Below are 12,511 nucleotides of genomic sequence, written 5' to 3'. Positions count from 1 at the left end.
AAACAACCTAGTAAACTTTGGCCCAAACTTTGAATAGAGAGAAAAAAGAAGTGATTTTGTTGAGGCCCATAAATTGATTCATTTCATGTCCCAGTGTACATGTGTGTAATTGGAGTCAGTGTGCATTGTGTGTTTGAATTGGTAATGTCCATAAAGTATTAGAAAAGGTCCTCGATAGTCATCATTTTCCATGTATAAATGCTATCTAGCTGGCATTGTTGTATTGGTCTCGATGGCTTTGGCTGTCTACCAGCAGGAGTGACTGATAAGAGCCTGCATGCCAAGTAAAATTTCTTGAATGCTGACAGATGTAAAAAATGCTAGGTCTTTCTGATGGTTAAGAAAAAAAAACCTGCCTCTTACAAAGTAAAGAACTGCATTTCTGTTAATGCTTCCTTTGCTTATCAACGTGTGACTTCAGCTCAAATATAGCCCCAGTACTAGTGCCGCGTTTACATGGGGCTTAGGGCCTCCTTGGATCTTACAGATCGACTGTACTAGACCTCATAACCCCTTTCTGGGGCTGTCCAGATTTTTTTCAGATTGCAGCCAGTAACAGTTTTATCAATGACTGACAACACTGTTGTATCACTTGAAATTAATCTGTCTCTCATTTTATTTGGCAGACTTTCCACACATCTAAGTGGTTGTAACTGATACTGATAATTATATTGTAAAATGTGTATTTTGAGTAAGTGTAATACTTTTCTTGATTCTAAGAGATGTTCCCAATGGAGAAATAACATGATTTGTTCAACGATATTGATCAGGATCCCATATGTCTCTCTCAGGCCACCTCTATGGTATCAGTAAAGTCATATAGAATGTCGGCAAGACAAGGAAGGCTATATAGAAAGATCTCTGTTGTTTAAAAAAAAAACTAGTAGAAATAGAAATGATGTAGGTACCTAGCTGTGGAAGTCCGTTTTGTGTCACTCTAACAAAATGCCCAAGCATAAATGCATTGTAAATAAAGAAGTTTATTTGAATCATGATTCTGGCTCCTGGAACGTCCAAATGGCATCATGCCAGCCTTCCTGGAAGGGCCCCCTAGCTGCATCACAAGGCATCACAATGTGCCAGAGAAGTCAAAACAGAGCTCGATAAGTACAGAAGGAGCCAAACACACAGGGTGGCCTTGGATTAAAATAACTCATTTTAGTAGGAAGTAATCCAGGCCTTTCAAATCTGACAGTCTCAGTCCCTTCCAAGGTAGCATCCTCAGTGACCTAATTACATTGTATTAGACCTTGCTTCTTAAAGGTCCTGCCATCTCTTCACCCCACCAAAGGCAGAACTTCTAGCATGTAAGCCTTTAGGGCACAAACCATAGCCAACCAATAGTACTATCCACTATTTGTATAGAATACACTTCTAACAGGGCTAGGGAAGCCTTGTGAGACTAGTAATCCATACCAGTTAATGACTGTGTAAACTGGTGCCCATGGAATTAGATGTGGCCTTTCAGATAGTGGTAGTCTCTGGCATAGAGGACATGAAACATTTAATATGGTTAAGTTTGAAAATAATTCGCTGTTTGTGAAGATATACTTCAGGAGGAACCATGGAAGTTTCTATGAAGTTTTTTACATTAATTCGGATCTCCATTTCGGGCTAGACATCCTCACATTTAACACAGAGAAAAACAGCAGAATCACTGTTTCTCTCAAAACAGGCTTGCTGCCATCGCTAGGATTAAAGTAGCCAATTAAATGTTTTAATTTTAACCTCTGACTCCTTAAGGTCTTTATAACTATAAACAGGGATAGCAAAAATACGTGTGTGTGTGTGTGTGTGTGTGTCTGTGTGTGTGTGTGTGTGAGAGAGAGAGAGAGAGAGAGAGAGAGAGAGCGCGCGAGAGAGAGAGAGAGAGAGAGAGAGAGAGAGAGAGAGAGAGAGAGACTCTCTATTATGTATCTCTGGTATCTCTGGCTGTCCTGGAGTTTGCTATGTGTAGATGGAGCTGCGGGCCACTTCCCAGCTCCCTGCTGCCCACTAGCTTTACCCAAAATAATTACATGGAAACTGTATTCATTTAAACACTGCCTGGCCCATTATAATGTTTCAGCCTCTTATTGGCTAATTCTCATATCTTGCTTTAGCCCATATTTAGTAATCTGTGTAGATCCACGAGGTGGTGTCTTACCAGGAAGGATCTTAGCCTGCGTCCATCATGGAGAGGAGATGCATGGCGACTGCCTGAGGCTTCTGCCTGACTCTGCTTTCTTTTTCCCACAATTCTGTTCTGTCTAGTGTGCCTACCTAATTTTCTGTCCTATTAAAGGGCCAAGGCAGTTTCTTTATTAACCAATGAAAGTAACACATAAACGGATGACCTTCCTCCATCAGCTATGTGGACCAGACTGGCCTTGAATTCAAGAGATCATCCTGCCTCTGTCCCTCTAGTGCCAGGATTAAAGGTATGTACCACCACATCAATACCCATGTTCTTTAATAGAGGAGATGATATCAAAAAGCAGGAGATAATTCCATTTTACAAAGAAACTGTAATGTACATACGAAACATCCATTCTTTTTACCCAAACTGCTGACTCAATTTGTTCACTCTATCACCTTTCACTGTGTTCATGAGCTGTAAAGTGTCTTAGAGGCAAGAGGTAGGAAAGCCAAATCAAAGCAAAATGCTTTGCAAATAGCCCATTTTCCCACACACCCTGACTTTTATAAGGAGAAAATCAGACTGCAGGATCATCCATTCTGTGAAACCTAGAAATCAGCTTCATGGCTCTGTCTGCCATGAAGTCTGCTGTTCTCCGTAACTCAGTAAGCGCACCACTGTTATTGTCTCCATCCTTATCTCCTGGGACATCCATAGGAAAGAATTAAAGACAGATTTATCTGTCTTGGTACTGAACTGGAGGTTTTGATAGATTATTGATTTCTCCTTTTTGCAGATAATGCTGTAGACCCAGATGTGTCTGCCAGGACAGTCTTTATAGATGTTGAAGAGGTCAAGAATAAACCTTGTTTGACGTTTACTGACGATGGATGTGGGATGACACCTCACAAACTCCACCGAATGCTCAGGTAAAAACGTTCTCTATTCAATGTCGTTAACTTGACTTCACAAACTTTATTTACAGCTTGATAACTTGTCTGTAGTATTTTAACTTACCTCAATGTACGCTATGGATAATTATGAAGCATATCTTAGTGTGAGGACTCTGATTGTGAAGCAGACAGTATTTCTACCTGCAAGGAACTTAGAATCTAGCTACCAATTCGGATGATTGAGGCAAGTAACCATAATATAAGACTCTAAGCTTAAAAATAGGAAAGCATGAGATACATGGGACCTCACAGGTCTCTGAAAGTCTCCTAGTTAGAATGCTATTCACATTGAGATGTGAAGGATGGCTCAAATTTAACAAGGTAAGGTAGGGTAGGGAGCAAGGCCTGGGAGTTCAAGAAGAGAAAATGTTATAAATAAAACCCTGATTTTTTTTCATTTATCTGATCCCTTTCTCCAGTTCATAACTCACCTAAACTCCTTCTTAAGGCCCAAGTACTGGAGTTGGGATGACTCATGGGTCAGAACTGTGAAGTGCCTGAGCATAAGGAAACCCCATGCAAAGTGAATTAAAGGCTTCACATCCATAGTCTTGGAAGGCTTTACCGTAGAGCTGTGGAGTTAAGAAGGGGTATTTTCTGACCAGCGAAGCTGAAGATAAATTCCTACTGACATATTGAATTTGTTTACTTATTTTTCAACGTTTGTGGTGGTGAATGTTTGTGCTTTATTGTCTCACCATATCACTTGGTGCAAGATGGGTGTTTCTTCAACCCTTTCCTTCTTTTTTTCCTTTTGAGCAGATGTGGTTGTTAACTCTCCGTGTGCTTCCTGAACTGTAGCATGTAAAGCGTGGGTAACAATGGAGCAGTGCTGACCAGGAGCGAAAGGGCTCAGAATCCTAAAAATGGAAAACAAATTCATTGTCTTGTAGTTTTATTGGAAAGTGTTCTGAATTAGTAGATGTTTGTAGGAAATCCCTTTGTTACTCAAAGAAACAAAAATGAAATTTGGTTAAAGTAAGAGGTTATGTTTTGCTACTCAGCAGTCTGTGTATCTTTTACCTTAGTCTCTCTTCCTTTTAAAAAATGTTTTGTTTTATGTATATGCATATTTTGTGTACATGTAGTGTCCCAGATCCCCTGGAACTGGACCTACAGAAAGCGCTGAGCTGCCATATGGATTCTGGGAATTGAACCCAGGTCCTTTGGAAAAACAACTGGTGTGCTTAACCAGTGAGCCGCCTCTCCAACCCTTTCTCTTAACCAGTGAGCTACCAGTGTTCTTAACCAGTGAGCCGCCTCTTCAGCCCTTATTCTCTTAACCAGTGACCCCCCTCTCCAGCCCTTACTGTCTTAACCAGTGAGTTTAACCAGTGAGCTGCCTCTCCAGCCCTTACTCTCTTAACCAGAGAGCCACCTCTCCAGGGCTTACTCTCTTAGTCTCACTTAGAAGAATGTTTGAGTGCCAGGTATGGTAGTGCATGCCTGTAATCCCAGCATTTGGGAGAAGAAGCTAGGCGTATTGAGAGTTCTAGGCTTATCTGTGCTATGAAGTTTTGCCAGAATAAGACAGAACCAACAAAAACTCGAGGGAAATCCCTAGAAGCGAGACCAAATATGTCCAGTATGTGCTGAATATGGAGGTAGAGACTTCATTAGATTTTCTAATTCACAACATCAGTTTTATTCCTAAAATTAATAGTACATACTAAAAAGAAGACAATTTACATAGGATAGAACTATTAATATTTACGTCTAATTCTGCATTACAACATTTCTCTAACATTGCTGGTTGCCTGTTTTTGTATGTGTTTGTGTATATGTGCATGTTTGTGTATCTGTGTGTACATGCATGTCAGTGTTGTGAAAGCCAGAGGTTGTTGTCAGATGTTGTCCTCAATTACTCCCCACCACTTTTCCCCATTGAACCTGGGGTTATACCTTCATCTAGACTAGCATGCCAGCAATCCCCAGATAGTCCCTCTGTTTCCACCTCCTCAGTAACGGGGTTATAGGCATGCTTTGTTGAGTGTAGGTTTTTATGTGGGTGCTGGAGACCTGAACTCAGGTCCTCTTGCTCACTCATCAAGCAGCTTACTCACCGAGCCCCCTCCCACTGATCACCTTACCTACGGACTTCCTCCCACAACACCTTACCCCAGTTACATGGGCACCAAACAGTAGGTCCAGCAAAAATAGAAACACCTTCCATTTTTTCTGTGCATCTATTTATATGAAAGTTGATATAGTTACAAGAAAGAAGGGAAGAAGAGGATGATTTAAAAATAATTTCAGGGCCCTGAGAGATGGTTTAGTGTTTAAGAACACTGCCTGTTCTTCCAGAGGACTTGGAATCAATTCTCAGCATCCACATAGTGGCTTACACGTGTCTGTAACTCCAGTTCTAGGGAGTCTGACACCCTGTTTTTTTCCTCCATGGGCACTGTATACATGCGATGTGCAGACATGCATGCAGGCAAAATACCTATTTACATAAAGTAAAAATAAATAAAATACATTCAAGAATAATCATTCATTCAGTAAATTCCTACCAAATGAATGAATGAATGAATGAATGAATGAATGAATCAGAAGCAAAGCCTTATTTCAAATGCCAGTGGTAACCTAGACAGATACCATCTTTGCTCTAAAAGTGTCAACAGTATAGTGGAAAGGGGAAGCTGGCTAGTGCTATGGGTAAGTAGGCTTTTTCCCCCAAAGGTAAGTGGTAAGAAAGAGTGCAAATTTTGAGTCCATTTAGCAAAAGGAAATTAATCTAGCCTATGAAGTTAAAAAAAAACTAAAAAACTACACAAATTCCGTGTGTGTGTGTGTGTGTGTGTGTGTGTGTGTGTGTGTGTGTGTTGGGGAGCCTGTGTGTGGAATTTAGAGGACCACTATGAATAGTTGACTCTCTTGTTCCATCATGTGTTTGGGGGATTGAACTCAGGCCTTCAGGCTTGGTGGAAGTACCTTTGCCTACTGAGATATCTTGATGGCTCACAAAATGACATTTGAGGCAAAATATGAAAGATCAGTATCACCCATTCAAAATTTTGGCCTCACCCAAAGAAGCCAAAACAGGCAGAACATTACATAGCCGTAACATTTTTTCCCATCACACCAAATACATTTCCCATTGATTTTCACAGAGCACATTTTTTTTATATTTAAAACTTAATTTTAGGAAACTGTGCTAATGAGTACTTCATGTATTGTGTATACTGGATTTTTCTTGTTATTGTATCTCAAAGTAAATGCACACTAGCTAAAGGATATCATTTATTTAAAGGAGATCATTTAGTCTAATCTATTCTACCCAAGACTTCACTTCCCACAATTGTTTTTCTAGCAATGCGTTGTACACAGCCAGAAAGTACTGCTCTAGCTGGTCTCCATAGCCCTAGCCCACCACAGTTTTTGAAGGAAAAAAATTCTAAACTTTAGAGGTATTTTTGATATATTACTGTGTAAGGTATTTTTTCTGTTTTTCATTTTGTGCTACATTTATTTTATATTTGGAAAAAAATAATAGAAGTCATTGTGCAAAGTACATGAAAGTATTACGCCTATAGCCATTCTGTTTGACCTCTGACATTTATTGGTATCCTGTGCCTGTTTTCGTGACTCATTATGCTACTCTTCCTGTTTTCAGACTGATATAAACTAGGGTGCAAAACTGAAGGAGCAGCTTCTTTCATAAACACAGAACCCCATGAAAAGTAAGATAAAAAAGGAAAGTCTGGGTGGAATAGGTAGTTCCTCTGAATAATTGAGCACTTGCCTGCTATGTAAAGGCACCTCAAGGGGAAGAAGAAAACTAAATCAAAGAAAATCTTTCATTCAGTTTTTTTTAAGTCCTACTCTTCTGTCCTTTTTGGCTTCCTGGATAGTGTGAGAATCAGTATATATCCATTCAGCAGCCTTTCCCAGCAAGGTAGGAAGCATCTTCCAAAGGTCAAGGATTAAAAAGAAGCACAAAGTCAGATTGAAGGCCTTTGCTGCCTCCACTCAGAATCACAGAGCATAGTAGGTCTGTCTGCTCCAAGACAGCAGCCAGAGAGTAATAGCCTGCTTGTCAGTCTTTTTTGTCTTTTTTGTTTTGTTTTGTTTTTGAGACAGGGTTTCTCTGTAGCTTTGGAGCCTGTCCTGGATCTAGCTCTTGTAGACCAGGCTGGTCTCGAACTCACAGAGATCCACCTGCCTCTGCCTCCCGAATGCTGGGATTAAAGGCGTGCGCCACCACTGCCTGGCTTTCTTGTCAGTCTTTCAGTCACTTATAGTACAAGTTAGATCACCACTATACCTAGGAAACAAGCCCGCAAGTGCTTACTTGTGTATTTCCCTGGAGCTTTTGCTAAGGTGTGTTTCATTGGTCAGAAGCTAAATTTTATTTATTTATTTATGTTTGTTTGTTTGAGACAGGGTTTCTTTGTAGCTTTGGAGCCTGTCCTGGAACTAGCTCTTGTAGACCAGGCTGGCCTCGAACTCACAGAGATCCGCCTGCCTCTGCATCCTGAGTGCTGGGATTAAAGGTGTGTGCCACCACCCGGCTAGAAAACCAATTTAAATTCATCTCTCTAGAATCTAGATTCCTGACATCTTAAGGGTATTTGAGAGAAAATTGCTATGTTATTGTATTCCATTGAGAGTGCCAGTCTTCAAGTCCCTTGGTGTATAGACAATAGTATTTGTTACAGGAGAGGATAGAACAAGATTGACTTAGTGAAGATGAGCCATCTAAGCCAAGATAGCTCTTCTGAAATTATTTTAGCCATATAAAACTATATAACCTTATACATTTCTGTTATTAAGTACGGTAAGCACTCTTGTCTTAGGTATTTGCAGTTAAATAGAATGCCTAACGTAGGACCTTAGTTGAAACAGAGCACATGGAAGTGTTAGTAACAGAACCAAGTCTAAAGCTTCCTTGTCTCTTTTTCTTTCTTTTATCCTTTTCCATCCTGGCTTTGACTCAGGCCTGTTACTTACCTTTTCACCCTTATATTGCCATCTGTTGTTCTTACAGTATCTAATACAAGGACCTGTGTACATTGGGGGGGGGGGAGGCGGAATAGGTGACAACCAGTAGAGGAGACTAGAAAATAAGAGACAGACTGATTGCCTGTTGTACCACTTTCCCTTGACTACATAATGGAAAATTTTGTGATATTGGAAAAAAAAATCCAAATGACCATACAAATTCATTTTGTGTGGCAGGCCTGTTTATGAAGAGCCCTGAATTTTAGATGTGTCATTAGATTTGGAGCACAGATAAGGAACAGCACATTACTGTTCTCAAAATAAATCCTAGAATCGGTTTAAAATTAGAGATGAAAATATCAGAATTTTAGCAGTTTATAAGCCTTGCTTCCTGGAATCATTAAGGCCCAAACATAACGTTAACTCAGTGTTCTCTTTTTGGAGGACCACTTCCCTGAAAATTGTTTTCAGCTCACATTATTTATTTGTAGGATGCACAGAGACCTAGGGAACATCAGTACATTGTTACATAACATCCTTTCACAGAAAATTGAAGGCTGGTCCCTTTTATTGGGTAGTAAACACAAAAGCACAGTCTTCTGGAAATGGAAACCAGGTAGCTGAACCCTCCTCCGACTGGAAAGAGTAAGCCAGAACCAGCCTGCTCGGTTGTGCCATATGGAGCAAGTGTCTCTTTCATTGATATTGGAGAAGCAGCTAATACAGGAAATCCTGTTGGTTATCAGTTATCAGGGCAAGAATCATATGGGTTGTATTAACATTTGCGTCTCCAGTGCTTAGCATAGTGCACAAGTCATAGGGCTTCTTTGAATATTAAGCTAATGGCAGTGTACATCATTGTGAAATTGGGTAATCTGGAGATACACAATTCTCAAAATTAGCATTTATTTGTGGTGGTGGAGGATACAAGAGGAATATCATTTTGTAGGTGTTACATGTTTAAATACTTTTGTATTCTGTTATTTGGATGTGTATCTGAGTATCTAACAAAAACATAAGAAAGGGAAGGATTTTGCCTCTCGGAGTAGGCTGATGACAAGGGGCTGCTGAGTTTGCTGAGGTGACTCAGTGAGAGGCCTTTAATAGAACAAGAGAGACTTTATACTGCAGCTGTCTGCAGATATTCCCAGGCAGGACTACCTATTTTTATCCCTTGGCAGTGTTCCAGTGAACTGTCCCAGCCGATGAAACAGGCTTAGAATTAGGAGGGTTATCCTTTGGGTGGGGAGTTGGAATTGTCAAGATAAATGATCTCTTTTAGATTTTTGGAGAATGATGTGACCAGACGAGAAGGCGCTTAGTGTAAGTACTTCACTTAGCAGCACTGGTGTTTGTCTCCAGGTAACAACGCTCTTCATATAGCCCCAACTCAGAGCAGACAGGCCGATATATCTAAACAAGAAAGGTAGCTGCACAGGGCCTTCCCTGGCTCCTGCTGTTATGTTAGCCAGTGGGAGCATTTCATTTACAAAGTCTGACTCTGGCATATAGAACTATTTAATATTTAAGTACACACAAACCACACTGGAAAATTGGTATCATAGCTCAATCGTAATTTTCTATGTTTTGCCTGGAAGTACCAAAGGGAGTGAAGACAGAACTTGTTGCTGTCCCGCATGTGTAAGCTAACCATTCTCTCTGCGAACTATTCTAGGATGCCTTTTACCTTGCTCATTTCTTTTTTCTTCTGTAATTTCAGCTTTGGCTTTACAGATAAAGTAATAAAGAAGAGCCAGTGTCCCATCGGGGTCTTTGGTAATGGTTTCAAGTCGGGTTCCATGCGCCTAGGAAAAGATGCTCTTGTCTTCACCAAGAATGGGTGTACCCTCACTGTTGGACTTCTGTCACAGACCTACCTGGAGTGTATCCAGGCCCAGGCAGTTATTGTACCAATTGTCCCATTCAGCCAGCAAAACAATATCCTTCCTAGAAATGGAGAGTAATTGATTAAATATTAGTTTGACTATTTTGGCGGAACCTCTTCTACAGGTCAAATCCAGCTGTTACTTGATATTTCCTATTTCAAATATTTTTATATTTAAAGAGCTATTCAGACATCTGAAACGTAGCTAAAATATTTTTTAAAATACTGGACCATTAGCAGAAGTTTAATTGTTTTCTGTGTTCGAATTCTCACTGTTAAGTTTGATTTATACAATTATTTTTTTGCTAGACACTGTTCTGTGGCAAAGTTCTCGAAGCCTTTGCTGCATAAAGGCTAACTGCATTTGTGGTTATGCTTCTTGCAATGTTCTATTTCCCAGTTTCTCCTGCTAGCAGAATGGTTCATTTGTCCATACCTGGATGGACTCTCATTTCTGATGGGAGAAGCATGGCAGGAAGAAGGGAACTCATCTGCTTCCAAATAGTTAAATTTTGGCCTTCAGCCAAAATTTTTTTTCAGACAAAGCACTTTCTTTGTTTACATTGCATCTTTGTATTCTGCAAGTTTGAATAAACAACTGTTCTCAACTCTCCACTTCCTTTTTCTCATAGCAGTAATGCCTGTCCTTTGCATGTAGATTTTGTGTCTACATGTAACCCCAAAGGCACTCTTTATAGTACTTATTAGTTTGTATAACTGCATAATAATGTGTCTCATTATCAAATTCTTGTCTATATACTGTGTTGGATTACTTTTACCCCACCCTCTCTTGGCCCCTCCCACTGATCCTCTTCCTCTTCTCAGCTAGCCCTTCTTTTTCTCATGTCCCTTTTTGTGACCCAGCCAGTTTCATTATGACTCTTACTTCTTGATATCATCCTCATAAGATATTTTCTTTGACTGAATTTTGTTTACAAAAAATGGTTGTTACTGAAGATTCTTTGCCCAGCCTAGAAGCCATCTTGAACTATTCAATTTTCAACAGTGAAAAAGACCTGCTATCTCAGTTCGATGCCATTCCAGGCAAAAAAGGCACCCGTGTTCTCATTTGGAATGTCCGGAGGTATAGTATTCCAGGGGTGTTAGATTCTAATAAGCCAACATTGTATGATAAAGTACATTTTGATAAGTATTTCCTAGATTAGATTAGATACATAGTGAGAGAGTTACCTCTCTGTAACTTCCTTGATTCTGTTGAAATAGTGGTTCTCAGTGATTAAATGGTGCATATATAAGGTGAAAATTCGCATATCCTGAGGTTGTAGCCACTAATGATCATGATAATACAACACGGCATTACTGTGACATCCTCAGAATCCTTTACGCTTGCATTCCATGTTTATTGACATTGTTTTAAGACTGGCAGATGATGGTTATTTTATGCATTGGCCAATTAAAATGAATTAATAAGAAAGATTATAGTGAAATACTTAGTTTTTAAGTGATAGCATAAAAAGAAGAAATTCTGTATTTATGCTTTTGGAATAGACAATCTTTGAAGCAGGTCATTTTTACCATAATGAAGCTGTATTAAGATCATAACTTTAAAGCTAATACAATAATTAAAGAGAAATTCTACGACACATCTTTTAATTTTGGCATGGCAAATAGGATACATTTAAGAGCACATTAAAGCATAAACATACAACCCTAATAGCTTTTAATATAGCATTGAATGATTATGTGTTTAATAGAACAATCTGCAAATATGTTCATTTTTTCCCTTATATGTCAAGCACTTTTCTAACTTCTTACTGTGTAATATATATATATTATATGTTATATATTATATATATTATATATGTGTGTGAAAAGAATACTGGTTTATACCAACAGTGTAATTATAATTAAAATACTCATATGTTCTATTGAGAAAAGGTTAATGATATGATGTGTATAACCAGGGACTGTTCTGCTGTGGTATTTTCCATGATTTGCACATATTAAGCACACTTTTCCTTTGTGCATTGTTCCTCAGTTATAATTAAAATTGTTTGCATGGTTAAATAATGTTGAGAAAAGCTGCCTTAAAGCCTACGGTATTGCTTTGTTGAAAGACTTCAGACACATTCACGTTCTAATATTTAAGAGAGTAATATAGTATTAGTATATCCATTTTTAAAAAAAAATGTTTTTCCAGGCCTTTTTTCTTGGATGGTGAAGGCGAGGGGCAGGGAAGATAGGGGCCTTCCTCAGAGTGTCTGTACTAGAGTGTTCTAGGATAGTAAGAATCACAAATATACTGAAAAATCCAGGATCCGATTTTAACGTAGCGTGGGCTTTATACAGGCTGGATGCTGCAGTGGTCCCTGGTCAGCTTTGAGAGTGGAGATAAGTTTTCAGCCTAGCAACTCTGAGCTTGAATTTGAATGTGAAGGAGGTTAACGTTAGAGCCTGAGGTGCCTCTATAAGCTAAGAGTTGTTTCTCAATTTTTTTTTTTGTTCACGCAACTTTTATTTCCTTTTTTCTTATTTAAGAATATCTCCAGGAACTACTGTTCCACAGAATGGATTTCAAAAACTATTGTTTTAATAGAGCGATTGTCTCTGTAACCCGTCTTTAAAAAAAAACAAATTTAGGAAGTTTTT

At 39.1% G+C, this 12,511-nt stretch overlaps 1 protein-coding gene across 3 annotated transcripts in view; it reads left to right on the top strand.

Annotated features, from left to right (window-relative positions):
- The window catches only part of Morc4 (MORC family CW-type zinc finger 4), a 56,136-nt gene that overhangs the window by 4,802 nt on the left and 38,823 nt on the right, over positions 1–12,511 (top strand). For all 3 annotated transcript variants that reach the window (XM_038317067.1, XM_038317065.1, XM_038317068.1), the window contains exons 3-5: positions 2,916–3,048; positions 9,737–9,954; positions 10,838–10,985. In XM_038317067.1, coding sequence (XP_038172995.1) covers positions 2,916–3,048; positions 9,737–9,954; positions 10,838–10,985 — 499 coding nt within the window. The remainder of the gene's footprint in view (positions 1–2,915; positions 3,049–9,736; positions 9,955–10,837; positions 10,986–12,511) is intronic.

This window comes from Arvicola amphibius, chromosome X (assembly GCF_903992535.2).
Source record: "Arvicola amphibius chromosome X, mArvAmp1.2, whole genome shotgun sequence".
In the NCBI taxonomy this organism is placed as follows: Eukaryota; Metazoa; Chordata; class Mammalia; order Rodentia; family Cricetidae; genus Arvicola; species Arvicola amphibius.
The sequence above is the reverse complement of the archived record's forward strand: the minus strand, read 5'-3'. Positions and strand labels throughout refer to the sequence as shown.